Source organism: Tursiops truncatus, chromosome 4 (assembly GCF_011762595.2).
Source record: "Tursiops truncatus isolate mTurTru1 chromosome 4, mTurTru1.mat.Y, whole genome shotgun sequence".
NCBI lineage: Eukaryota > Metazoa > Chordata > Mammalia > Artiodactyla > Delphinidae > Tursiops > Tursiops truncatus.
This window is the reverse complement of record NC_047037.1, coordinates 140,018,461-140,043,915: the sequence shown is the minus strand read 5'-3', so window position 1 is coordinate 140,043,915 and position 25,455 is coordinate 140,018,461. Positions and strand designations below refer to the sequence as shown.

The window sequence follows — 25,455 nt, the reverse complement described above, 5'->3', positions numbered from 1 at the left end:
GTGAGGCCCCTCTTGCTGGCTTGCAGACAGCCGCCTTCTAGCTGTGTCTTCACATGGCCTTTCCTCGGTGTGTACAGAGTGAGAGAGAAAGAAAGAGATCTTCTTTCTATAAGGCCATCAATCCTCTCAAAATCACCAATCTACCTATGACCTCATTAAACCTTGATTACCTGAAAGTTCTATCTCCAAATACAGTCATATTGGGTTGGGGCTTCAGCATATGAATTTGGGGTTCATGATTCTGTCCACAACAGGTGTAAAATGGGGGAGGGCAAGGACAAGCTGTAGCCCACAAGGTTAGACTGTTGCCCCTGACCTTGACAGGGGTGTCCTGCAGAAGCTGAGGTAGGGCTCATCGTCACAAAGGTAAACACACATGGCCAGGAGTCCCAGAAGTGGGAAGGTCGGGGGCCTGGTCATTGCCTCATGCAGGAAGTGAGCCAGCTGGCCGACAACAAGTGTGGGAGCAAAACCTTTCATTCCTGCTTCATTTCTCCCCAAATCTCCTTTATCAGGTAAGAAAGCTTCCTTTTATTTTATCTTTGCAAAGGACTTTTGTCATGAATGCATTTTAAATTTTATCAAATGCTCTTTCTATATATATTAAGATAGTTTTATGATTTTTCTGTTTTAATGTGTTATTGTGTTGAATTATACTAATAGCTTTTCTAACGTGAAATCAGTATTACATTCCTAGGACAAACCCAATTTAGTCGTAATCTTTTTTTATACATTGTTGGATTCATTTTCCCAATTTTTTAAAGGATTTTCACTTCTATATTCATGAATTAGATTGGCTCATAATTTTTCTTGAACTTTCTTTGCTGACTTAGGCCCTGATGAGCTGGAGCGTATTTTCTAAATTCCTATTCCTTGGAAAAGATATTTGAAAGCCTGGAATATTGTGTTTCTTAACTGTTTCTAAGAATTAACCTGGAAAATCCTCTGGCCAATTATTTGGTGTAGGCATCTATATATGTCCATTAGTAAAGTTTGCTCATTGCATTGTTCAAATCTTCTATATCTTTACTGAATTTTTATTTGTTTGTTTGGTTGGTTGACCTATCATGACTAAGAGAGATGATGGTGGATTCGAAAAGATTTTTCAGTTCTATCAATTTTTCTTTGTACATTTTTTGGAGACTATGTTGTTAGGTATAGGCAAGTTCCCAACTGTTATATTTCTCCAGTGATTTGTGTCTTTTACCATTACTAAGTGACTCTCCTTATTCTCAATAAAGCCTTTTATTCAAAGGTCTGTTTTGTCCATTATTAAATTTGTCAAGCCAGTTTTCTTTTACATATGTTCATTCTACATAGGTCTCATACATGGCATGTTTCTGTCTTTAAAAATTAGACAATCTGATAATCTATATCTTTCAAAAAATCTATTCGTATTAACTGGACAGTTGGGAGTACTTACATGTATTGTGTTTACTGATGTATTTGTATATATTTTTAGGTTTATATTTTATGCTTTCCATTTGTCTTATTTTTTCTGGGTTTGATTTTACTTCTCTTCCTCCCCTCATCTTTCTTTGCTTTATTTTGTTAAATTTTACTGAGTGTTTTCTTCCTTAATCTCATTTTTTTCTTCTTTGGGTTTGGACTAGGTCAACATACATTCTATTTCTATTCTTTTACAATTTTCCTTTTAACAAGCATACTCAAAGAAGCCTCAGGTTAATCTATGTGTTTATTCTCCTCCAGAAGATTACCATCATTACAATGCTGTAATTCTGATCCCCCCACTTAGAGGAACAGAATTAAAGCATTTTCCAATATTTTAGTTCTACTTTTTGTTGTTGCTGTCACTGCTTTACCTTTATAGATTAATCATTATCAGTGATGCTTTTTTTTTTTTTTTTTTTTTCAGTATGCGGGCCTCTCACTGTTGTGGCCTCTCCCGTTGCGGAGCACAGGCTCCGGACGCACAGACTCAGCGGCCATGGCTCACGGGCCTATCCGCTCCGTGGCATGTGGGATATTCCCGGACCGGGGCACGAACCCGTGTCCCCTGCATCGGCAGGCGGACTCTCAACCACTGTGCCACCAGGGAAGCCCATCAGTGGTGCTTTTTTATGGTGTCAATATTTGTTTAGATTTATTTACATTGTTACCTTATTCTTGCCTCACCATTTCCTTTTGCATGTGAGACTTGCCTTCTGGAATTATTTTTCTTCTTCCTGGACTTCATCCTTTTCAAGTTTCCTTGTTGTGGTCAACACTGTCTTGGTTTGTCTGTAAATGTCTTTTCCCTCTTTCCTGAAGGACATTTTTACAGGATATAACATTTTAGGTTGACAGTCATTTTTTTCCTAACACTTTGAATATTTTTTTCCACCATATTCCGTCTTCCATCTGGGGGCTAGGTCTTTCACTTCAGGATGTGTTTTTAGATCTTTTCTTTATTTTAAGAGTTCTGCAGTTTCACTATATTACATTTAACTCTGGATTCCTCTCTTTTCTTCTCAGAATTTGCTGTGCTTCAATAATTGAAGGATTCATGACTTATCAATTTTGGAAAAAAAATTTAATCATTATTGCTTTTACATTTGTTCTCTCCATTTTCACATTTTTGAGGTCGAACCAGACATATTTTAGATCTTCTTACTCTGTTCTCCATACCACTTAGCTTCTTTGTCTTATGTTTTTAAAAATAATTTTGTCCTTCTATGTGAATTTTGGATAATTTCTTCAGGTCTATATTCCAAGTCACCAATTCCCTCTTCAGCTATTGAAAATTTACATTGTTGTTTGTTTGTTTCTAGAAGTTCTATTTAGTATTTTACCCCTAATTCTGTTAATTTTAAACAATCCTTGCTTCTCATTCATTTTTAGAGTCTCTGCTTTATTTTTTCACCTAGCAAACATATTTATTTTGTCATTTGTATCTAATAATGCCAATATCTCTGGTCTGATTCCACATTTTGTTATGCTTCTTGATTTTTTTCATGGTGTCTTATTTTAATTGTTTTTAATTCAATTAAGCTCATTTTAATTGACTGTGTGGGAATTTCTCCCGGGTTGAGGAGTGTATTAGTCAGGGTTCTCCAGAGGAAAAAGAACCAGTAAGAGATATATGTTATGTCTGTGTGTGTGTATATGTGTGTGAGTTTATTATTATAGAAATTAGCTCACCTGATTATGGAAGACAAGTCTCAGAACATGCTGTTTGCAGGCTGGAGAAACAGGAAAGCCAGTGGCATAATTTAGTTTGGGTCCAAAGGTCTAAGAACCGGGAGCACTGATGTTGGAAAGCAGAAGATGGATGTCCCACGTTGGAGAGAGAGAGCAAACTGGCCCTTCCTCTGCGTTTTAGTTTTATTTAAGCCCTCAAAGAAATGGATGAGGTCCACCCTCATTGTTGAGGATAGATCTTTACTCAGTCTATGGATTCAAATGCTAATTTCTTCCAGAAACACCCTCACTAACACACCCAGAAATAATATTTTACCAACTACCTGGGCATCCTTTAGCCTAGTCAAGTCAACACATAAAATTATCCATCACGAGTGGCATTCCACTAGAGAGGCTATGGGTTTGCTTCTGCCATGTGCCTGGGACATGGCCAATCTGGGACCACTTTTGATTAAATTCTTGACTTGATGTTTTTCTGACTACAAAGATAGTGGGAATTAGGGTTCAAAACTTAAATTCTCGTTAAGAGGGCTTGCTGGTAGTTATCAATTCTCAGGAGGGCATTAGTCCCCCTCCACTGAGAGCCAGGACTAAGGTATAGACAAGTTTATTAGTCATCACCCATCGGTGGGGTAGATACAATTATTTTTTAATCATACTTTTTCTGAGGGTATGGGGCTTTGGGGTGCTGACGTTGTGGTATCCTAGCAACCTCCCACCTTGCTGAGGCCTGCGACTTTGTTTGTCATTCACCCCACCCCCTGCCCACAAAACTCTGCAGGACTAGAGGTATTTAGGTGATTTCAGGATGCCTGCCACGACCCTGACTTCCCTGCATATCTGCTCCCATTTCACTTTTGTGTCTGAGTATTTTCCAAGTTTTCTTGCAAAATCAGCTGTAATTTTAAAGAGTAGTAACAATATATATTCTATCAAGCCCTTTTGGTTATTTTGTAGTATGAGCATTATTTCAGAATATCTAGCTCGCACATTGCCATGAGCAGAATTCTGCTACTTATTTTTAACCTATAATAATATTGTTTTGCTTTCATTGTATTATGGCTACTCCCCTTGGTTGAGAATTCTGATTTCCACTTGTGTTCATGGAAGATGTGGTAAAGGGTGCTTAGCTTCAGAGCTGGTTGGATTCAGTTGTTCAATGCTGTCATCAAGAATTGGGTTTCTTTTCATCTCTACGCTGTGGGTTGTTCTTTTCTTTCTTTTTTTTTAAAATTTATTCATTTACTTCTGGCTGTGCTGGGTCTTCGTTTCTGTGCGAGGACTCTCTCTAGTTGTGGCAAGCGGGGGCCACACTTCATCACGGTGCGCGGGCCTCTCACTATCGCGGCCTTGCGTTGCGGAGCACAGGCTCCAGACGCGCAGGCTCAGTAGTTGTGGCTCACGGGCCTAGTTGATCCGCGGCATGTGGGATCTTCCCAGACCAGGGCTTGAACCTGTGTCCCCTGCATTGGCAGGCAGATTCTCAACCACTGCGCCACCAGGGAAGCCCTGTGGGTTTTTTTAAAATTGAAGTATAGCTAATTTACAAAGTTCTGTTAGTTCCAAGTGTACAGCAAATATATATATATATAGTTTTCCATTATAGGATATTGAGTATTGTGCTATACAGTAGGTCCTTGCTGTTTATCTATTTTATATATAGTAGTCTATATATGTTAATCCCAAACTCTTAATTTATATCTCCCTCACCCCACTACCCCCTTTAGTTTGTTTTCTATGTCTGTGAATCTATTTCTGTTTTGTAAAATAAGTTCATTTGTGCCATTTTTTTAGATTCTGCATATAAGTGATATCATGTGATATCTGTCTTTCTCTCTCTGACTTACTTCACTTAATATGATAATCTGTAGGTCCATCCATGTTGCTGCAAATGGCATTATTTCATTCTTTTTTATGGCTGAGTAATATTCCATTGTACATATGTACCACATCTTCTTTAGCTAGTCATCTGTCAATGGACATTTTGGTTGTTTCCATGTCTTGGCTACTGTAAATAGTGCTGCAATGAACATTGGGGAGCATATATCTTTTCAAATTAGAGTTTTCTCCAGAGATATGCCCAGGAGTAGGATTGCAGGATCATATAGTAACTCTATTTTTAGTTTTTTAAGGAACCTCCGTACTTTTCTCCATAGTGGCTGTATCAATTTACATTCCCACCAACAGTGTAGGAGGGTTCCCTTTTTCTCTACACCCTCTCCAGCGTTTGTTATTTGTAGACTTTTTAATGATGGCCATTCTGACTGGTGTGAGGTGTATGCTGTGCTTTTTGGGGGAGAAGCTATCTTCATCCTGGTACTAGCTCCCTGGTGATGGAAAGATGGCTATCAACATTTCCTGTGACTACTTCTTCTTCTTCCTCCAAGCACAAGGAAGAGGGTCTCTGGAAGCTCCAGCAGAAGAGTAAAAAAATACCAGCTTCCCCACCCTGACCCCAAACCTCCGAAACCCTCTCTTCCAAGTCTCACTGGCCAAAAGTGGGTTGTGTGTTCTCCCTGAAGCACGAATTCGGGCAGGGATGGGATTCAGCTGCTGAGCCAGACACTGGTCACGTGCTCCCCTCTAGCAGTGGGGTGGAGTTGGCTCCCCAAGCCGGTGATCTGCTCCTGGGAGATGTGTAAACTCCAACAAAAGTTCGGGAAAGTTGCCCAAAGAAGGGAAAATGAATAGTGAGAAAACAATCACAAGAGGGATGAAGGTACAGACACACATACCGCCTGGTGTGTAGGTGGACATTGGGTTTTGCAGGAACAATGGTGCCATTCCCAGAGGGCTCCAATTATGCTATTTAAAACAGAAATATGTGCGTCGCCACCAGAAGACCACCTGACCTGACCTATCTGCTGGAGACGGTACGCAAGGGTCTTCTACTTGGACAACCCGGACACCAGTGATGGGAGAGAGATGGGAAGGGCTGGGGCATATGCAGGATGGTCTCCTGTTGTGGATATAAGGATGGGAGCCAAAGGAGAGGGTGGAAAGAACTTACTAGGAAAGTCCAGTCCCAGGTCACCTGCTCAGGAAGGAGTGCTGAGCCAACGCAGCATGTGACTTGGAATGAATTGGGCTTTCTTCTGCTTCTACCTGATTCTAAAGCAATCCACGTTAATCTGTGTATTGCAAACAGCATTGAAAAGAGCCTCTTAAAGAGAGGCAAGATTTATCTTACCCTCTTTCCTCACCCCCTGTCTCTTGCGTTAGGTGGGCGGGAAGACCTCAAGCCACTCTTGGGGACGTACTGAGGGAGGGGGAGGGACTTGGGACCTGAAGGCAGAGAAGAGCCGCCCAAGAAGACTGGGGAGGGTGCTCGGCGCAGAGGGCTGCGTCTTGGGCTCTAGTGTCCGGGCCAGCGGCCCTTGGGAGCAGACTCCTGGGTCCTCTCCGAGGGCACAGAGGTCAAGCGGGTCCCCAGCGCCAGGGCTTGGCCGGGTCGTGCGAGACTCGGTCAGCACTGCCCAGAATCTCCCTCCTGAATCCCGACTTGAGTGTTCGGGCGCGAAGCGCCGGCCACCGGCTCGGTCCAGGGGAAGTGGGGAGGGAGATGCGCTCCTCCCCAACCCTAAAAGGCCGGCTGGGGACGGAAGCGTCCCCGGGCTCCCTCTGGGTCCCGCCGAGAGCGCGTCCCGGGCTTTCCCAGGAAGAAACCCCTCCTCCTGCCGCCCCGCCCGGACCAGCCTCGCCCGGGACTGCCGTTCCGGTCCGTCCCCTCCCCCTGCCCGAGGTGACCCGGGACCGGCGCTTGGGGGTGTCACCCTGGCCACTCGGACACCGCCTCCCGGATTAAAGCGAGAGCCGGGGAGGATCGGGGACTCCGGAGGAGGCGGAAGAGGGGAGGAAGGCAGAGGGGCGGGGAGCGCCGGGCCCCGAGCACCGCAGGTGAGCGGCGCGCGCGGTGGGCTCTCTGGGCGGGGGCGGGGGCGGGGGCTGGGGGTCCAGGGCGCGAGGGAGGCCCTGGGCGCCCCCCGCGCTGGGTGGGAGCAGCGGGAGGTGAAGCCAGGTGTGAGCAGCTCCTGCCCGGCAGGTGCGTCCTCCCGCCCGCGGGACGCACGGGGCTGAGCCGAGCAAAGTGACCTGCGTGAGGTCAGGAGGGCTGCGCGCGCCTGGGACGCCTTGGCGTGCGGGTCAGAGGCCCCCGGCTGCCCCGTTGGCATCAGTCGCCCGGGACAGGTCGCCCTGCGGGTCCTTAGCCAATTGGTAGGAGACAGGCGTACCGCGGAGTCCCTCGGGGTGCGTCCCATCGGCTGAAGTCGGCTCCCGCTGCCCTGTTCTCTGGGCCCCGAGCTGGGGACGAGCGGTGCGCCTTTTCCCTTTGGGGACGAGGAAGAGGGAGACTTGTCCCTCCTCTTCTTTGTTTTGGGAAAATCTCTGCAGCCCCGTAGTGTTACCTGAACTCCTGCTTCTTGGTTGCCTCCCGGAGTAGGGAGAAACTGGAAACTCTCTGAGATGCCGGGAGCGATACGGCCGGCGCGGCGGGGACAGGCCCGCAGGGCCCCCGGGCGAGGTGCTAACGGCTCGGTAGCCCCGGGAAGGCACTGTCCACAGCCCGAGCCCCACGGCGGCGACCCGGAGGCGACGATCAGGGCTGGGCCGCCCGGACACCGGGCACCCCTGCCCCGCGAGGAGTGGTCCTGGTCTCTAGGCGCACGCTCCCTGCCAGGAACAAGGCCAGGCACCCGGGCGCTTCGGTCCACGGCAGGACCCCGGACCGGGGCCAGGAGGCCGAGAGCGCCAGCCAGATAGTGGGCGCCCTTATCGAGGCTTCGTGGGCCCTGCGGAAGAATTGCCTTATGGCCCCAAATTGCGTGCTTCCAGGCCCCAGAGGGCCTGGTTGTAGGTGGCCGCCGCCAGTGGCTTGAGCCCGGGCTTTTGCGAAGGGCCCGCCCCGCTGAAGGGCACAGCGCCGTGATCCCGAATCCCGAATCCGTTTCAATTCCGTTTCGGACGCCCAGGAGGAGGAGGGCCTGTCAGGTGGAATCCCAGTGGATCGTTTGGGAGGGAAAAGATTGCGACCCGAGGTCTGCCTATAGGGCTGGGGTGTCCCAGGGCTCTGCCTCCAGCCTGCGAAGCCCACCCGGATTGAAGCCCGCGCGGTAGTCCCCGGGCCAAGTACGGTAGGGGGCCCACCCAGGGCGCCAGTGCGTCCAGGCACTGCTGGCGCTCACGGCTGCAGAGAGCCAAACAAATGACGGAAAATTACAAAAGCTGCTAAGGAGAGTTTCAAGGTGTTTAGAAAACCTGCCGTGAGGGGAGGGCTGTTGACTTAGCCTGGGAGGTCGGAGAAGGCTCTCCAGGAAGTGAGGATGGAGCTAACATCCCACCGCACCCGGAGGAGAATGGGGGCTGGGAGTGTGCACAGGGCTTGCACAACCAGGGGACCTGGGGGCCAGGCGCTGCTGCTGCTGGGTGAGGTGGAGGGGTTGGGGTGGGCCCGGGGGATCACTGAAGGGATGCTCCCCTTTCTCAGCTTCACCAGAGGCGGGGCAGGCCTGCGTCTCCCCACCCCGGCCAAGCTTACTGGACCCCTGGGTCAAGGTTGAAAGGCCAGGGGGCACCAGCAAGCACTCAACACAGGAGTCCGGGAGTTGCGGTGGCGGCCTCTGCCTGGAGATTGGCCGCGGACACACCTCCCTCTCTGCTTTGAAAAATATGACCTGGTGAGCAGCAGGGGGCTTTCTCATGACTCCCAGTCTGTTTGGTCCCCAGCAACATCTTTCTTATTGACGCCTCCAAGGTCGGTCTTCTAGCAAGTTTGTGTAGCTGCCGGGAGCCTACAGAGCCCAGGAGATGGCGTGGAGCTTGGCCCCCTCGCACCCTGGGCTCAGTTGCCTTAATTGTAGGAGAAAGTTGGGCCGCACTGGTGTTGTCATGATAACAGCAAATGTGGATGTGGCGTTTTCTTCCAGCCAGGCATCATTCCAAGCTCCTTATGATGTATTTAACTCAGGTGAGAGGAAACTGAGGCAGAGGGGTGGCATAACTTGCTCCAGGCCCCAGGTCCTGTAGGGAGAACTGGGGATGCAGGCAGGCCACCTGGCTCCAGGGGAGCTGAGCGATGCCCGGACCCCTCGTGGGAGAGGGGCTTGCTCGCCAGCCAGACTGGCTTCACCATAATCCAGGAGCAGAGCCCCACCTGGGCTCCGTGCTGCCCGCTTCCGGGGTGACCTGGGCAGGAGAGCCTGGGGCAGTGCAGCGGGTTGACTTCCCCGAGTGATGGGGCCAAGGGTGAAAATGTCTTGCAGGCAATGAAGCCTAGACACACGATTGTCATCGTCATCCTCCTGTAAGCATACTGACTGCGACTCTGGGCCTGGCCTGGGGGCACGGGGGTCTATCAGGATGTGCAAGCCAGGGCTCCGGGCTGGTGTCTGTCACTCTTTTCCACCTAAGCCTGGGGCAGGAGTCCTGGGGGCTTTGTAACCATTTGGGGTCATCGCCTTGGTTTCAACTGCTGCATCAGACTCGGAAGGAGCAGGAAATCTATTTTCTCTAAGCCCCCCAGAAAGTTCCAGGCTTGGGAACCAGGGGTCATGCCTGAGCCTCAGGCAGGGAAGTAGAAAGGAAAGGCGACTGGCTCAACATAGTGTCTGGTCAGCCTCGCTTACCTAAGGAGGGGAAGCTGGCCCTGCTTGAGTGGGGGACGGAGAAGGGGCACTCAAGTCCCACGTACTCATCTGCCCTCTGCCGCTCTCACAGCTCTGGGTCTCCTGGGGTGCCACTGCTTTTCCCAAGATTGCTGAGCCTCTGCTGCCCTTCCTGGTCCCTCTTTAGTTTCCAGGGCACCTGCCAGGGGACCCCTGCCACTGGGCCAGCCCCAGGACAAGCTAAGTGGCCTCTGGGTATAGGGAGCAAGGCTGTCACACACCTGAGTGCTGAGATGTGAATTGGGCCAGGCTTGGTGAGTCCCTTCCTAGCTCGGGGATGGCGAGCCCTATATGTAGGCCATCTTGGGGAACCCTGGCTTGCAAGCCCCCAGGGGCTGTAGGCCTGGGTGTGTGGGAGGGGACTCCGGGCGCCCCCTGTGCCATTGACCATCCTGGTCCCAACAGCACACGGAGTAGCAAAGGGCTCGGCCAATCGCACAGGCAGTTCCAGGGAACAAGCCAGAGACAGAGCTTGAGGTCAGGAGGAAGGGCAGGTGACCTAGGACTTGGTTTGCCCTGGCCACTGGACAGCCGTTGGGAGAAGAGGAACTGGGAGCGTGCAAAATGTCACGGGCAGCCTTAGAGTCATCCAGGGAGAACGGCAGGTGCTGAAATTCTGGTGAGGGTGCGGGCAGTTCCTTGGACTGTAAACTGGATTTTGAAGAGGGAAGGTGACCCAAGGACAGGCTTTTTGCTCCTGTTAGAGGCAAGTCAAGGAGAAGGAGGGAAGGACTTGCCGTGGGGGGAAACTGCTGGCCTTTAGTTCGTGTGAACCATCAGGCATCAGCGGGGCGGGGTAGGGTGCGGGAGGGGCGAGGGTACAGAAGTGCGATATGGCATCAGTGGGGCGGGGTAGGGTGCGGGAGGGGTGAGCGTACAGAAGTGTGATATGAAAGAAGGAAATGTTTGAAAGGCACCAGCTGAAGTCTAGAAATTCATGCAAGGGCAGAGTGGACAGAATCATTGGGAGCTCAACCAAGTAGGCCTGGGAAGAGAAACCGTGGCCTTCCAGTGGACGTTGGTTAGACAAATATTTTCTAGTGAGCTCTGATCTGGAAGACGAGACTAAGCCCAGGCTTTGTGATGACTTGTTTGTATGTGACCCCATGTCAGAATCCCTTTAAGGTCCATGATTCCCGAGGGGCCCTCCTGGCAGGGCTCCCTGGAGACTTGATCTGTACATGGGGCACATGAGCCTGTGTTTTCTAGGGATGCGTTTGGAGTTTATCCTTTGCATTTCCCATCAAAAAGAATAAAAGATCGTCATGTCTGGCCTCGCAACTGAAGCCTGATTTGGTTCTAGAACGTGCTGGGGAAACGACCTTCCAGTGTTGGATCAAACTTTATTTTTTGGTTTGAGGAACTCTTTTCTTCCAAGGCAATCCAGTCGATATTGAAACTTTCTCGCTGTGGGAAACTTGGTTTCCCTGGATTGCGTTAGATCTGCCTTCCTGATGTTTCTGACCATTTTGATTCCGGATTCTCCCTTTGGATTTTCACAGAAAAATATTGAGTCCCCTTTCCGCACAGCAGTCCCTTAGCTGCTATCATTGTGTTATTCCTGAGGGCTCATCATGTGAAGGGCACGGTGCTAGGACACGTGCACACTTAATCCTGGCAAAACCCCCATTGACGTGTTATGCCCATTTCACAGATTGACTCGGGCAAGTTCTTCAAACCTTAGACAGTGGCTTTTGCACTTTGTCGAGGCCTCCTCCCTCCTAGAGGGATTGGGACACCTCTCTGGCCTGTCTGTCGTACTCGGCATGCAGTCAGCTCTGTACACCTGGACGTGTGAGGTCACCCACATCCTCAATTTGGAGGCTGTTTCTGTCCAGGTGCCGGCTTTCCGGCACTCCCTCTCTTAAATTTCATCTTACTCATTTGGCCTTTGGAATGTTTTCTTTGTATGGTACAAAGCTAGATTTGATAAAAAAAAAAAAAAAAAAAAAGGACCAGACCCAATTCCTGCCCTGAAAAGTTTGTAACCTCGTTTGGACCATGAGGCATTCATAGAAAAAGAAACTTGGTGATGCAGGCAGTACTTCCGAACTGCTGTCTCTCTCCCTCTCCCTCTTTCTGCCATTCTACTGATGGTCTTATACTTGTGTATGCTGAACTGTTCGTTAAATCCACCACAGTCTGTTACCTTCCCTCTAACAGTGCATCTTGTCTCCAACAGGACACGCAAACATCTTTACACGTAAGGTGATTTTGTGCAGTGGTTGAGGCATAAGGGGTTCCACTGGTCATGGATCAGCAGATAGGGAGTGTCTGTTGGTGTTGCTTGCTTTGGAGTTTGCAGAAGGGATACTGAATCTGAGGTCAAGGGAGGTGGAGCGTCTTTCACCCATCACACCTCATCACACCACCAGCATCTCGAAGGTACCTGGCGGGGCCCATGCAGGAGCCCCTATGTGAACGGTGTGTCGGGGGAAAGTCAGTGGAGCCTTCATTATAGGGAAAACCCCTGACCCCCAGATGGGGGTCAGTATCTATGAGGCTGACCTCATTTGCGTTGGTTTGGTAGTTTTCAGAATAAACCTCCAGCAAGTGCGTTCTGAGGTCCAGAGGAAAGACACTACAGTATAAGCTTCATTACTTCATGGGAAGCTGGTGGAATTCCACGGCACCATCCTGTTGAGTGGTGGCCGGGCAGGTGACTCGAGGCATGAGTCAGCCCTCTGAAAGGAGAGCCCGGGGTGGCCCGGGACAGCCGTGCGCTGTTGTGTGACTCAAGTGGGGGAAGTTGGAGCGGGACCTCACCGGGAACAAAGAAGGGGACCAAGCTTTGACACACGTGCCCTTTGGCGCTTCAAGGAAAAGTGCTTCATTGAGGCTGGCTTTCTGGAATCCAGGGCAATCAGCTGTGTCCTTTAGCTGACAGGAAAGAACACTGGAGCAGCGGTGTTGCCTCTCACCGTCTGGGCTGTCTTGCTCCTTTCAGAAACCAGTTAAAGAGATTTACTATCTCGTGTGGGCGTGGAATTGCCTGTTTCGAAGACGAACCACGCGGAACGTGATCTCCCGGTCCTTTTAGACAGCAGTGCGTCTCCTGTCAGGTCCAGTTCCCGAGGGAGACATTTCCCCCTTCCTTTGTTTTTGGCCACAGAGAGTTAGAGGTGGCGCGACTCTCGTCTTTCCTTCCAAAGTCCATGCAGCCGATCTGGGCACACTTGGTGTTCTGGGTCCTAAGGGTTTGTGGGCCGTGGGATCGCTGGGTGAGATAGGATTGTACTGCGGTTACTTCTGGGTCCTGGGCTTTTATGGGACAATTCCCGGCCGCGGCTCCCGGTGCCCCTGGAGCTCCTGGCTTCCTAGTCTCTCGCCGTTAGGGATATTGAATGAATAGGGAGCGTGGATTTCGGGCATTGATTCATCACTCCTTTCAGAGGGCTCTTAAACTGGGAAAGCCGCCAGTGGGATCGAATTTTCATTTCCTGAAACTTCAACCAACCCTATAACTGGCGAGATAGCTCAGAGGCACAGGGAGTGACAGCCACCGAGGGCAGAGAAACCAGGGGTGCGAATGTTCTCTGGGGCAGGACTCACCTGAAACTAATCCGAGGAAGGTGCGAGCTTTTCCCGCTTAGACTAGAGGATATTGTGTTGCTGTCAAGTCTCAGAACCCTCTCTCTTTACAGAGCAGACGATGTAGGAAAGGTTATTAATATGTGATAATCACACCCACTTAAAGTCTTAAACGTCATATATATTCTGAATGGTGATCTCTGCCTCCTGTATATCGCTCAGATTCATTTCCTCATGCTCGGAAAAGTGTTGACTCTTTTTTTAAATCTCAAAAAAATCTTAAAGCTATCAGTACAAACTGGTTCTTTTATTTTATCTTTGCATGAAGAGTAAATAAATGAGCTGCGGCATCTTTCTTGTGACTTGTTCAACGAGCTTTCCTGAGATTAAGCAGCCATACTTATATTTTTATTTATAGCAAGTTAATGTTGGGTTTTTTTAACATCTTTATTGGAGCGTAATTGCTTTACAATGGTGTGTTAGCTTCTGCTTCATAACATAGTGAATCAGCTATACATTTACATGTGTCCCCAGGGTTTTCTTTTTCTAATGTAATGAGTCAGAGAATAATTTCGCTCTGGAGTCACGCAGTGCCGGGCAGGAGCTGGCTCTGTTGCCTTTGGCTCCATTGGATTTTCAGAGCCGGTGGAGTTGGTATCTTGAGCACCCTTTCCAGATGTAAATCTGCAACTGCGACCGATCAGGCCCATCCTGCCTCTGTGGCCTGTTCAACGTTTATCAGCAGCTTTCTCTAGTTGCAGCGAACGGGGGCTACTTCATTGCGGTGCGTGGGCTGCTCACTGCGGTGGCTTTTCTTGTTGCGGAGCACGGGCTCAGTAGTTGTGGCTCACGGGCTCTAGAGTACGGGCTCAGGAGTTGTGGCTCGCGCGCTTAGTTGCTCTGTGGCATGTGGGATCTTCCTGGACCAAGGCTTGAACCCGTGTCTCCTGCATTGGCAGGCGGATTCTTAACCCCTGCGCCCCCAGGGAAGCGTGTGTAGCACTTCCTGTGTTCCAGGCACTAAGAGCTTCTTTATCAACTCACTTTACTCCCCTAACAACCCTGTAGTGGGTGCTACTATTAACCCCTTTTGCAGACAAGGAAACCAAGGCCCAGAAACCTTAACTGAGTGGCCCCAGGTCACAGGTAGTGAGTGACTGAGCTGGGGTTTGGATCCAGAGTCTAGTCATCGTGCTGTCTGCATCTGCTGTGTGCCGGGCACTTTACAGATGAGAAATGATCAGACCTGATCTGGCCAGCTCTGAAACCCAGAGCTTTCTCACTGTGGATGGGGTCCTGTGGAGGCGTGACTGTGAAGGCCGTTTCTTGGAGTATTGTTTGGTCAATTCAGGGCAGCCAGGGGTGGTGGACAAAGGCCATTATTTGCTTATGATGGGAAGAGTGACGTCAGATAAGCCTTTACTATAAAATTTTTTATGTTGATGGTCTTTCTAGATAACTACTGTTCACAAATGTCAGAAAACAAGGCGACCCAGGGCTTTCTTTTCATGACCGATGTCCTTAGAAACCACCCAAATGGTTAATTCTAAACTTCTTTCTTTTCTGGATTTGGGATAGTGAGTGGAGTAGCAGGCAGGGATGGATGTGTTTTTTGTTTGTTTGTTTTTTTGTTTTTCTTTGTGGTACGCGGGCCTCTCACTGTTGCCTCTCCCGTTGCGGAGCACAGGCTCCGGACGCGCAGGCTCAGCGGCCATGGCTCACGGGCCCAGCCGCTCTGTGACATGTGGGATCTTCCCGGACCGGGGCACGAACCCGCGTCCCCTGCATCGGCAGGCGGACTCTCAACCACTGCGCCACCAGGGAAGCCCAGGAGGGATGTGCTTTATGGAATTTCTAAATGTATTTGTTTATTAAGGTTGGGGCGGTTCCGTATGGATTATTTGAAAAGTCCGGTGTGGCCTCCATGTGGGTCTAAGCTCTAGACCGCCTGCTCCACGCTGGGGTCGGTGGTTGCTCCACTGTCCCAGTGGGTGCTCTGCAGAGTCTTATCACCCCTGCCGTGGCCTGGGCACGTGAGGTGTCTGCCTGTGCCCTCGCGTTAAATCCTCACGTGAGCAATCCAGCACGATGGCTGCGTCCGCTTCTGTCCGAGACTCAGAGAGGTCAGTCGCCCAAGGACACCTCACGGTGTGGCACTGCCAGGAGTTGACCCAGATTTTTGCCTTCCTTCACCACCACCCGACTCAACGGTCTATAAGTCCCTGTGCACGTTTCTCTCTTCCTGGATTCTCCTTTTGGTGGAGGTGACGTCGGGGAAGTCTGGGCTTCCGGGTGGGAGCTGGGTGAGTGCCGCAGGCCCTGAACTTAACAAGCAAGTGGGTCCCCGTCTTCTTCAGGATGAGCAGCTGCAGGAGGAGGTGGTGAGCTGAAGGCAAAGGTGAGCGGGCAGAACCGCCATGGCTCTGGCGAGAGGTGACCCTTCTACTGCATTCTCGATTCATCGTGTGCAAACTCACCGGTACGGAAACAGCACAGTCTTGTCGTTGTTTCTTCTAGGTCAGCTTGGACGTTCCAAATACCTCCCTTTACCTGATGCAGCTGATAAAATCAGGATGGCTTTAAACTCAGTAAGTGGTTAATCATTACCTTCCTGGCCTTTCCTCTGTTCCCGGTTCCTTCTGTTATTTCCAGCTATGTGTGTGAGTCGGCATTTTAAAAGCTGCTTGCAGCACTGCCTTTGCTCCCCGAATGCTGTGAAGGCGTTCTTGGGGTGAGGGGTGAGCAGGGGCTGGGCGGGGGGAGCCACGTGACAGCTGCGCAGCGGGAAGTCTCAGAGCTCTCGGAGGGGGTGTGGATGTGTGATTCTCCCCTGGGCCTCTTCTCTTCCTGCTCAGGTTGGGGTGGGGCAAGGGGACAGGGGTGAGGGTGTGGGGACAGATAGAGGCAGGACAGTGGTGAGAGGGAGTGAGTCCTGGGGAGAAAAGCGCGCTTGGGATACCGCCAGCCAGCAGAGCACAGAGTCGCCTTGCTTCCTGGTAGCCTGGGACAGGCTATGGCTGTGTGGGACACTGGGCTGGCTGCCCCTCTCCCTGAGACCCTCTCCCCCCACAACACACACACTTTGGAGACAAATGCACTATCTTTATTCCCCATCGCATCTCACTCATGGTCTTATACCTGGGAATAAGTGCATTTAGTAGTTATTCTACTGGTTAATGACAAAATTCTTCTCTCTCTTCTATCTGGAAAACAGACGTTTGCTTCCCCTGCCCCTTTATTTAGTATTATGTATTTATTTATACTAGAGCCTTTTTAAATTTTAAATCCACAGCACAGGAATTCACTGGGCCGAACCGCTCCCACCTTTCCTGGGAAGGACGGCACGTTCTTACATGCTTCAGATAGAGGCCAAACGCCTGTGCCGCTTTTTGGCCTCTGGTTCCCCCATTTAGATGAGAGATTACACTTCGTATCCCTTTCTGTTACTGCTCTGTTTTCGAGTGTAATCTTTGGACTTTGGAAGGAGCCCGTTGGTGAGTCATTAAACTCGCATTCGGCCCATTGCTTTCTAATCACGCTGCCCTGGAGGCCCTGTTTAAAATTCTCAGCATCTAGTCGCCTCTGCTCAGAATACTGGTCCTCTCTGAACTCTCGGTCAACAAGGAGCAAGGGGACAAATTACTGAGTGGGCAGGAGTGTTGCATGTGGACACTCAGATAAGAGGGCAAGTGTGGCTCCCAGAGTGGCCCAGCCAGTGGGTGGTTCAGGGGGGCTGACGCAGGACAAGGCGGCAGGCTGCTGGGGTCCGGAGTGTCCAGTGGGGGGGCAGCGCCTGGAGAGGGCCATTTTTAAGTAGGCAGAGGGGGAGGGGAGGGCATTCTAAGAAGATGGAAACCAGCCAAAGGATGGAACTGAGAGGGAAATGGAGTAGCTGGGCCCCCCCTTCCACGTTTGTGTGTGTACACACTGTGTCCCAGAAATTCCACTGACAGGGACGGAGCCGCGGAACTCCGCACACTCTCAACATAAACGCATGCGTCCTAGAAAGATGCTTGTGGGAGCAGATCTGCTGGCCACCCCCCCAGTTGTAAACCTTTTAGGTAGATTTCTTAACCTCTGTCACTCACGTTCCTGTCTGCAAAATGGGTCTATCCATCTCAGCTGTACCATCTTAGGGGGTTACGGTCACGCTTCAAGGAGGGCACGAATACAGATGCCCGAAGCAGGCGAGTTCTCGAATGTCAGCTCTTATTATTCTCATTCTAATTCTGGCATTGCTAGTCCATAACTTTGTAGCCCACTCTCAGGGGATGGGGTATTGTCTCGTTCCCAGACTTCTACACGTTTTTTTACTCAATGTCAGCCATTTGGTTTTTTTTCTTTATTTCAAAAGATGAATAGTAAACAGACAAACAAACCCAAAAACTATTGCCAATTAATTGGAAACGCTGGTGAGCTTTCATTCTGTGTGAGTTCAGTTATTGGCATAATTAAAGATGCCCTAAAGGAATCTGCAGCACTGACCCAGCAATCCCACTACTGGGCATATACCCTGAGAAAACCATAATTCCAAGAGTCATGTACCACAATGTTCATTGCAGCTCTATTTACAATAAGCAGGTCATGGAAGCCACCTAAGTGTCCATCGACAGATGAATGGACAAAGAAGATGTGGCACATATATACAGTGGAATATTACTCAGCCATAAAAGGAAACGAAATTGAGTTATCTGTAGTCAGGTGGATGGACCTAGAGTCTGTCATACAGAGTGAAGTAAGTTAGAAAGAGAAAAATAAATACCGTATGCTAACACATATATATGGAATCTAAGAAAAAAAAGGTTCTGAAGAACCTAGGGGCAGGACAGGAATAAAGACGCAGACATAGAGAGTGGACTTGAGGCCATGGGGAGGGGGAAGGGTAAGCTGGGATGAAGTGAGAGTGGCATGGACATATCTACACTACCAAGCGTAAGATAGATAGTGGGAAGCAGCCGCATGGCACGGGGAGACCATCTCGGTGCTTTGTGACCACCTAGAGGGGTGGGATAGGGAGGGTGGGAGGGAGATGCAAGAGGGAGGGGATATGGGGACATATATATACGTATAGCTGATTCACTTTGTTATAAAGCAGAAACTAACACAACAATGTAAAGCAATTATACTCCAATAAAGATGTTAAAAAAAGAAGAATCTGCAGCGCTGTCCCAGTGTCTTGTCTGAGTGTGATGGGGTGTATGTTTAACCTTTAGGATAATTAGGGTTTTGTATCATTCATCTTCTTTTTTAATTTTTAAAAAAAATGTTTAGTGGGGTATAGCTGCTTTACAATACTGTGTCATTCATCTTCTTTTTAATCATTCAGGGGTCACCACCAGATGTCGGGCCTTACTATGAGAACCATGGATTCCAACCCGAAAGCCTCTACCCGCCGCAGCCGCCCATGGCGCACCGTGCCTACGCGGGGTACCCGGCTCAGTACTACCCGCCCGCGGTGCCCCAGTACGCCCCGAGGGTTCAGACGCACACCTCGACACCCGTCATCCTCATGCAGCCCAAACCCCCGTCGGGGCCAGCATGCACCTCAAGTAGGACCCTTTTTGCATTTATTTCCTCTAATGGAGCCTGAGTTTTTGGTCTGCCTTCTCCGGTGGCCCGTCTGCCCCACCGGCTCTGGTGCCAGCTCTCCTCTGTCTGCCGGGCTGGTCTGGCTCTGCATACCTCTCTCCTCCCCCACTCTGTGTCAAAGCTGTGGGCCTGGGTCTCGCCTCCTGTGGGCCTCTGGGGGCCTCCCGGCTGCTAAGACCTTCATCTCCCACTAATGCTCTGGTAATGGCTTGGCCTGTACCACCCAGGGTGGTCTTTCTAGCTGGGCTTCTCTGAACTGCTTCTTGTCTGCGTGTTTTGTTGCTGAATCATCTTGAGCCGATGGTAAACCCCCAATGCAGGGAGAAACGATTTAACCTTTCTCTGTGTACCATTCCCTGGGCACTGCAAGTCACGTTCAAGGTGCTCGAAGAGTAGCTTGTGTATTTTGTGTTTGGTGAATGAAGTGGCCGGTGGAACTGTTGTACAGAAGCATCTGCAACATTTCTCTTGCCTTGAAGGGTCTTGTAGCCAGACCTGACTGGGCCACGGAGGAGGGTTGAGGGGCTGAAGGTGGTGTGTCCTCTGCCCATCCCCTTAATCCCATACCTTTCTTATCCTCTCATTCATCTCCTTTCTTTGCATTGCATTTTGTCTCTTCTCCCTCCAGACCCCTTCCCGTCACACCCCTCCCCAGGCTTTTGATGCAGGCTAGTTGATGTGGTGAGAACTGCCCAGGCAGGACAAGTACTGCCATTGCTAGTATGAGCACAGAGCCAGTACAGTGGCTGGACCAAGGAACATTTTCACTGATAATGTTTTAATTTTAATTCGTGAGATATGCCTACCTACGTACACCACTTGCACAGTTAAAGATTAGTGACAGAGTGAATTTCCACGTGCCGCCACCATGCCATAAATAATGACAGTAAGGAATAGTGAATAAGACCCGTACCCTTTGAAGACGCCCCTCCGCAGACCACTCCAGCTCTTCACAGGTGCCGTCACCCTTGGATTTCTGCCTCGGTCCTTGCCTCTGCCTCCTTCGCGCTTCATAGGTGGCTCGTCCATCCTTCCTTCTCCGCACCGCTACTCTCTTCCATTCCTGTGTTTTCTGCCCCTGCCCCTTTCCTGTGTGGTTCTCTTTCCCTCCATTCATTTGTCTTGGATCAAGGAAACACTTGCCTCTGCACTGATGTCTTTCTGGTGGTGGTTGGTAGAATGAGGCCAGTGGCTGCTACTCGGGGTGATTTCGACCCCCAGGGACATCTGGCAATGTCTGGAGACAGTTTTGGTTGTTATAACTGGGCTGGGGGTGCCACTGGCATCTCCTGGGTAGGTGCCAGTGACGCTGCTAAACATCCTCCAGGGCGTAGGGTGACCACTCCCCCACCAAGAATGACCCAGCCCAGATGTCCGTGGTACCCAGGCTGAGGACCCCTAGTCTTAGCCTGTCATGCTCTTAGCTCATCCTTCCCTCTCTTCCCCGACACTTGGCAAACACTGATCTAACTGTCTCCACAGTTTTGCCTTTTCAGAATGTAGAGTTGGAACCATGCAGCATGTAGCCTGGCAGAGTCTTGACAGTATTTTGCAAGTTACTTAAACAGCACAAACTCAAGAGAACCCCAGCAGGAATACAAGGGACATTTTTATCTTAATGGCTCTATTTGTTTTATCAAGAGTTGTAGGTGTTTCACATTGAACCACAAGGCATACACATGTGAATGTTTGGGTTTTGGAGGACTGAAGGTCAACAATCCTGTGCTACTAATAGTTGACACTGGACACGATAGGGCTTTTGCACCAACAATTGACAACAATGAAGGTAAATAATAGTCAGTTATAATTACACTCACAATCTGTACAGTTGCAAACCAGCACCCAGTCATGTCTGATCGACCAGACAATGATTCCGAAATGCCTGTCCCCCAGAGGTGAGATCCGGGACTCCCGCTGCCCGAGTTCCTAGTGAGGGCTGGGCAGGTTGCCACCTTCTCAACGAGAGGTTCAAGATGCCTAGTTTAATAGCCCTCAACTCACCAGGCACGCTATTTTATCTTGGATAAGATAACACATAGGGAATTCTCCTAAAGGAAGACATCATCATTGACGAATGGGTCAAATTGGCCACTTGGAATTTCCCCTGAGCTTCCTTGGGGACCCTGCCCTGCTAGCGGCAAGATGCAGGCACAGTGCCAAGTCCTGATAATGTGGCTGGCGGTACATGGAGCTCCTCAGGCCGGCGGCTGTGACCTCACCCGTGAGCCTGTGGCACTGCAGACTCGCGCCTCCTCTCCCCGAGCTGAGTCAGAATCTCTGGGTAACAGGCTCCCCAGTGATTTCTAAGCCGGTTTGAGCACAGACTGTGGGATTGGCAGGACATGGTAACGAAATGAGAGGCGAGGCTTTGAGCCCCGATCAGATGGGTCAGCCCTGGTCTCTCAACCCCAGAAGCTGAACGTCTTGGTCTGGTGGACTTCTCGAAGCAAGAATGTGCACAGGTGGGGTGCAAGGCCCCCCCACACTGCACCTCTGCAGCCTGGGTGTCCTCCTGTATGAACTAAGCGGTTGGAGTGTCTGTGTGAGCGCCTTCGCCCGGACACTGCCCTCTGCCTCTCCGCCTATCCCAAGGGATCACTGGGCCAGGAGCTGCTCTCTGCACAGGACCTGCTGAGGGCGGCGGTGGGGGGGGGCCTTCCTCTGAACGTTGGCATGACGTTCGGCTTACAGTCTGACCGACAATGGCGTGTTGGTTTGTTTTGACTAGAGAGCGCTGGTGACCTTCTCCAAAGACTTGTATTCTTAGCTGAAACGTAAGCCCAGAGTTCCTGCCCCCAGACCCGGGAGCGATGCCAGCGCTGCCCAGTAGAACTTCCTGCAGTGACGGAATGTCCTGCCTCTTCACAGTCCAGCGCAGTAGCCACTGGTCACATGGGATTACTGAGTAGTTGAATTTACCGAATGATTTAATATCATTTAACGGTAATTAACTGAAGCGCAGATAGCCACATGTGGCCAGTGACTGTTTAAATGAGTCAGTGTGGCTCTGTCCCATCCCTCCCTAAACCACCTTGAGGAAGAGGCTTTTTTCCCACTGCCTTGGGTACCACTGACACGGAGATGATAGTCTGAGGAGCATTATTATTATTTTGCTTATGCCTTATAATCACCGGAACAAGGTATGTTTCCTTTTTTCAGCCATTTTTTTATTCATCATTTATTTGACTACCTTCAGGCCATACTTGTGAAAGAGCTTAATTTTAATGTATGTTGCTTCATATCACGGCTTCCTGCTTCGGTTCTCAAAAAAAGCCTAAAGTTCAGTGCTATGGAAGAAGTAAGACCTCCCAGGATACGTTCGTAAAGAGAAAACTCACATTTTTAAATGTATAAGAAACTATTATTCCTTGATAGGATACACCATATATATTTGAGAGTCTAACTTCTAAGAAACTTGGCGACTAGTTGTTCACTTGACTCTTTTCTTCCAGGGACTAAGAAAGTCCTGTGTGTCACCTTCTCCCTGGGGGCCCTTCTGGCTGGAGCAGTCCTGGCCGCCATGCTGCTGTGGAAGCTCAGTAAGTGCAGGACGGGGCCAAGTCGTGGTGCGCCGGCCCTTTAGTGGCCCTACTCTCTGGGCTGGGGGCTCACCCACAGCCCCTCGGGAAATTTCTCATCTCTTTCCTCCTGTTTGGTTACGTGATGCACGAATACCCTTTCTCGGAAGCGGCCAATCTCGTTTGCATGCTTCCTCCTAATCCGTGGGCTGTCAAGGTCCCGTGCCCTTTGTGTGTGATATTCATACACATGGGAGAAGCACGTTGAGTTTACCCCGTGCTTCAGGCACTAGGTGGCACCTGGCACTCGTGAGCACAGTGGGTGCAGCACCTCGGGGCCACACCTGGTCCCTGTGTCTCAGTGTACAGCGGTGGCTGCCACAGGCCCCTCCTGTACCCACAGCCACGTCTCCTCCATCAGCCCGGGGCAGGGTTTGTGGATCACAGGACTCACCTGTGTGGCAGAGAGGGCGGGTGCTGTCCAGATCCGAGGCTAGGGGTCCTCCCCTGAGCAAAGGGACAGACCCGAGGGGGTCAGGATCCCTGCGGCCGCTCCCTGTGACGTACGTTGTCGGCAAGGACTCATCCCCTCCTTTAACAGTAAAGGAGGAAAAGCTCACTCCCTCTTGTCACCTGGGTGCTGGGAGGTTTTCTCGGTTTCTCAGCCCGATGGACATCTCCCTTCCATTTCTCTGCCAGTGGAGGACGAGTGCTTGGGGATGGAATGCAGCTCCTCGGGGACCTGCGTCAGCCCCTCTCACTGGTGCGACGGCATCCTGCACTGCCCCAGCGGCGAGGACGAGAGCCGGTGCGGTGAGTGGCGGGGCCGTGCCGGCTGCCTCGGAGGGGGGACCGCTCTGCCCCACCACAGAGGCCACAGCAGGGCAAGCGTGACGGTGTCAGGCCCGTGTCCCGAACGCCGAGCGTTCCACAACTGAATCCCTTCCTGAAGGCTGAGCCTCGCGTCTAAGCCCGGTTTTCAGATGACGGGACAGGCTCAGAGTGGGCGAGCGCCAGCCCTCCACCAGCATCGCGCAGCATGGGGGAAGGGAGACCACAGCCCAGGGCCAGGCCAACGTGCCTGCCCCAGCTGCCACGACGTCACTAAAACAGGCAAACTGTTTAAGACATAAAGTTGGGAGTGGGCTCTGCGTTTTCTAAACAAGCTGCCTTTCAAGTGATCTATGTTGTCACGGGGTGGGCACCTTTTCTGCTTTTATTATTTTCAATGAATTATTTCATGGGTGGTAAAGTGGTCATGCCAGGGAAAATGATGACCCTGGCGTTGAGGACGAGGCTTGTGCTAATACCCACTGAGGGCCATACCCAGAGCCTAAAGCCTGCTGCGTCCTCTGGGAGCTGTGTTAACTCTGAACGCAGGTGATGCCAGTCAAAGGCCGGGCTCTACGCCACCGCTATCTTCCTTCTGCAGCCATCCTGGGGGAGGATGGATTTCCCGTACATCCCATTTCCAGGTCAGGGCACCTGTGTGAGATGCAGTGCGGACTTGGCCGTGGAATCCTCAGGGTTGGGGGTTAGGCCAGAGCTCAGTCTCTGCACCATCTGCATGGACCTGCGTCCACGCTGGTGCCTTGGCCTCTAAGTTCCGACCTCCTGCAGTTCCTTCCCGGAGGGGGTTTGCACTGGGCAGTGACTCACTCTGTAAACTGTTGACGTAGTGACTTGCCTTTATTTTGGTGATAATATATTTGTCACCATTTTCTTAAGTAAAGCAGGGAGTTTTTGAGGTTGAGAAGATGTGGTTAAGCTCTCAGGCGGGATGACATTTGATGTTTCCCTACCTGTGCATGTGCATGTGTTGATAAACTCTAGCAAGACAAACTCATGTTACCTGGAGAGACTTTCTCTCTCTCTTCTTAATACTGAAGTTGTATTTACTTAAATACTTTAAGAGTTAGTGTACTCAAATAGATCATAATTCGGGAAGTCCCTAAGGGTATGCAGTGAAAAATCTCATCTCCCCCATTTCACTTACGCTCATGCACACTCACACACACACACACACACACACTCACATACTCACACAGAGTATATACTCACACACTGTGAGATAACAGAGTGTATGTATTGGTCTCTGCCCCCCGTTCCCGGCACAGGGCTCCTGAAACTCTAGTGATTCCGAAGTGAAAAGACCACCAGGTGCATCTTTGGTTCTAGTATTTCATCCTTGACCCCAGTTCCTGACACGGAGCTCCTAAAACCCTTGTCATTTCCTGGGTGATAGGAGTGTCTTTTGTCCTAAGAACGCGACTCTTGGCGGGCTCCTGAATGGCTCCTGGATGGGGCTGGTCTTGGTTAGAAGCTTAGACGGTAGCTCCGCACCCCACTGTCTAGAGAGGGGGAGAGGCTGAAAATGGAGTTAATGATCGAACATGCCTACGTGATGCAGCCTCCATAAAATCCCAAAAGTACAGGGTTGGGGAGCTTCCGGGTTGGTGACCCCATGAAGATCTGGGGAGACCGGTGTGCCCAGAGGGCACGGAATCTCCCGCCCCTCCCCACACACCTTGCCCTGTGCTTCTCTTCCTCTGGATGTGCCTCTGTGTCCTTTATCCCATCCTTTATCATGAACTGGTAAACAGCAAGTAAATGGTTTTCCTGAGTTCTGTGAGCTGCTCTAGCAAATTAATCGAAGCTGAGGAGGGGGTCGTGGGAACCTCTGAGTTCTAGCTGGTCGTTCAGAAGCACAGGTGACAACCTGGACTTGGGGCTGGCATCTGAAGTGGGGGGGCAGGGGAAGGGGGAGGAGGGCAGTCTTGTGGGACTGAGCCCTCAACCTGTGGGATCTGATGCCATCTCCAGGTAAAAGAGTATCAGAACTGAGTTAAACTGTTGGACATCCAGCTGGTGTCCCAGAGAACTGCTTGTTATGGGGTAAAACCCACATGCATTTGGTGATCAGAAGTGTCAGGAGTGATATGTTCTGTGTGAGCAGTAAAGAAGACACACGTGAAACAAGGATGTGAGGAAGAGGAAAGAACAGGGTAGTTTTT

The 25,455-nt window shown here is 50.5% G+C and overlaps 1 protein-coding gene across 1 annotated transcript in view; it reads left to right on the top strand.

The window, feature by feature from the left end:
• Positions 1-25,455, top strand: part of TMPRSS2 (transmembrane serine protease 2) — a 63,505-nt gene that overhangs the window by 23,930 nt on the left and 14,120 nt on the right. The window contains exons 3-5 of the mRNA XM_033856384.2: positions 18,661-18,883; positions 22,376-22,462; positions 23,141-23,254. Of these exons, the coding sequence (XP_033712275.2) occupies positions 18,661-18,883; positions 22,376-22,462; positions 23,141-23,254 (424 nt within the window). The remainder of the gene's footprint in view (positions 1-18,660; positions 18,884-22,375; positions 22,463-23,140; positions 23,255-25,455) is intronic.